Source organism: Myotis lucifugus, unplaced genomic scaffold (assembly GCF_000147115.1).
Source record: "Myotis lucifugus unplaced genomic scaffold, Myoluc2.0 scaffold_1756, whole genome shotgun sequence".
In the NCBI taxonomy this organism is placed as follows: Eukaryota; Metazoa; Chordata; class Mammalia; order Chiroptera; family Vespertilionidae; genus Myotis; species Myotis lucifugus.
The window spans coordinates 9,658-11,728 of record NW_005872804.1 but is presented as its reverse complement, the minus strand read 5'-3'; the positions used below and the strand labels follow the sequence as shown (position 1 = coordinate 11,728).

Sequence of the window (2,071 nt, the reverse complement as noted above, 5' to 3'; positions counted from 1 at the left end):
AGGGGGGGATATATAGGAATAACAAGGACCTGGTAAGAAATACTTGACCGTAATATGTAAAGAAAAGATAGAGGGTTGAAAAAAAAAAGATAAACATATAAAACATAAAAATAAAAAAAACAAAAATATACTATAATCTGCGTACAAATAATAAACTTAAGAAGGGGGGGGGGGGCGGGGGCGTACCTGAGCAGAGACCTGGCTGCCTTCGACTGGCTGCACAGGTTGGAGTTGTTGAACCGCCACGAACAGTCTGAGAGGGTGGGCTCGTCTCCCTGGCACGAGTAGTACATCCGGCCCGGCAGGGAGTGGGGCAGCCCCCTGGGTATTTCGGCCACGGTGCCACAGCCCAAGGCCCGGCAGAGCACCTGGGCCTCCGATGTGTACCACTCGCTGTCGCACACCGTGTTCCAGACCCCACGGAAGTGCACCTCCACCTGCCCCTCACAGCGGTCGGTGCCCCCCGTCAGGTGCAAGGTCTGGTGCTCTGTGGGGAGCGAGAGGGGGGAGAGAGAGTCAGGTCAGGATCCTTTAGGCCCAAAGCCCCACCAGCCCAGACCCACAACCGAAACAGCCCACGGCCGGTCAGTCTCCACGCGCGTGCTCTCCCTCCAGCGTCTGCAAGCCCCTCTCCTCTGCCCCGTCTGCTCTAGCTCCTACGTCTTTGTTACTCAAAGTGTGGTCCATGGACCAGTAGCATCAGCGTCACCTGGATTGTAATGGGCAATGAATATGCTCTACTTCTATCATCTTAGTACACGTTAAGCCCAGCTGGTGACTCTAACCTGACTTTTCTATCAACACTGGAGTCTGCATGTTAAAGTTTTTTCAGTATCGTTTACAGATCAGCAGTGTCGGTTCCTGCAGGAACCTAAGGAGCAACTGACCTCAGGGCCTCAGAAAACCAGATGGCCACTCGAGGACGCTGACCATGAACATCCATACTGGGACCAGCAGGGACACTGCCTGCCTGTCCACAGCCCCCCCCCCACCCCCCGCTCCTGCTTTCCCTCTGCCCACACTAAGATGTTAAGATGGGCTTTGGGACAAGAGTCCCCCATCTTCTCAGGTGGCCGGCACTTGAATAAACCTATTTCCTTCTCACCAGCACCTGTCTTGCGAGTTTGGCTTTTGTGGAAACAGGCAGCTGAGCCTGGGTTTGGTTACAGGATCTTGTGAAAAATGCAGAATCTCAGGTCGTGTCCCAGAACCACGGAATCAGAATCTACATTTAACGAGACCCTCCTTCCCCCCAGTTCCTGTGCACATTATAGAGAAGCATTGGCTGGACCAGAACTTCATGGCCTCCTCTGGGCCAGCAGCCTCCTCAGGGCCTCCCTGCCTCCGTTTTCCCGTGCTGCTCTGACCAGGTGACTACCTCCCACTCAGGAAGAGCCTCCCCCTAAGGTGTGGGCGGGTTTAACCCTCCAGCTCTGGGTTGCCCGCTGCCTCTAAGCTTCCCCTGGCTTTCTCTCTGAGGGCGTTTACCACTCATTGCCTGGGCTTATGCTGGTCTGGTCTCATCCTCCCTCCTGGACAGTGACCATGCAAGGACAGGGACAATCTCTCCAGCACGAACTCCAGGCCTGGCGCCCAGGAGGCCCACAGTGAGTGCTGGTGGAGGACCGGGGTGCAGAGGCGTCACCCACTGACCTGAGCACACCACGCCAGCGTCCTCCTTGTGGCCACAGTAGTGCTCTCCAGGCCGCCCCGGGCAGTCCCACAGGTAGGCCTCGGTCCCGGAGCAGTTCACCTGGTCCCGGTGGATGGGGCCTCGGCCGGGGGCGAAGTGCAAGCCCGGCAGCCCTGGATGGCCCAGCCGCAGCTCAGCTGCTTGCACACCACGTGGGCGTCCTCCAGCTGCCTGCACACCACGTGGGCGTCCTCCAGGTCCCACGTGTCGTCACACAGAGACCCCCACTGGCCGTGCTCCAGCATCTCCACGCGGCCAGCGCAGGGGCTGCCACCATCCACCAGCCGCAGGTCGCGGTTCTCTGTGGGTGGGAGGGAGGGGTTTTGGGGGAGGGCACGGGAAGAGGGAGAAGAAGGGAGGGTGGTCGGGGGTAGGGAC

The 2,071-nt window shown here is 58.3% G+C and overlaps 1 protein-coding gene across 1 annotated transcript in view; it reads right to left on the bottom strand.

The window, feature by feature from the left end:
- LOC102437788 (T-cell differentiation antigen CD6-like) overlaps positions 1–2,071 on the bottom strand; it is a gene marked incomplete at its 5' end in the record, with an annotated part of 15,394 nt that overhangs the window by 7,712 nt on the left and 5,611 nt on the right. Inside the window, 3 exon segments of the mRNA XM_023748742.1 lie at positions 187–487; positions 1,654–1,806; positions 1,809–1,994. Of these exon segments, the coding sequence (XP_023604510.1) occupies positions 187–487; positions 1,654–1,806; positions 1,809–1,994 (640 nt within the window).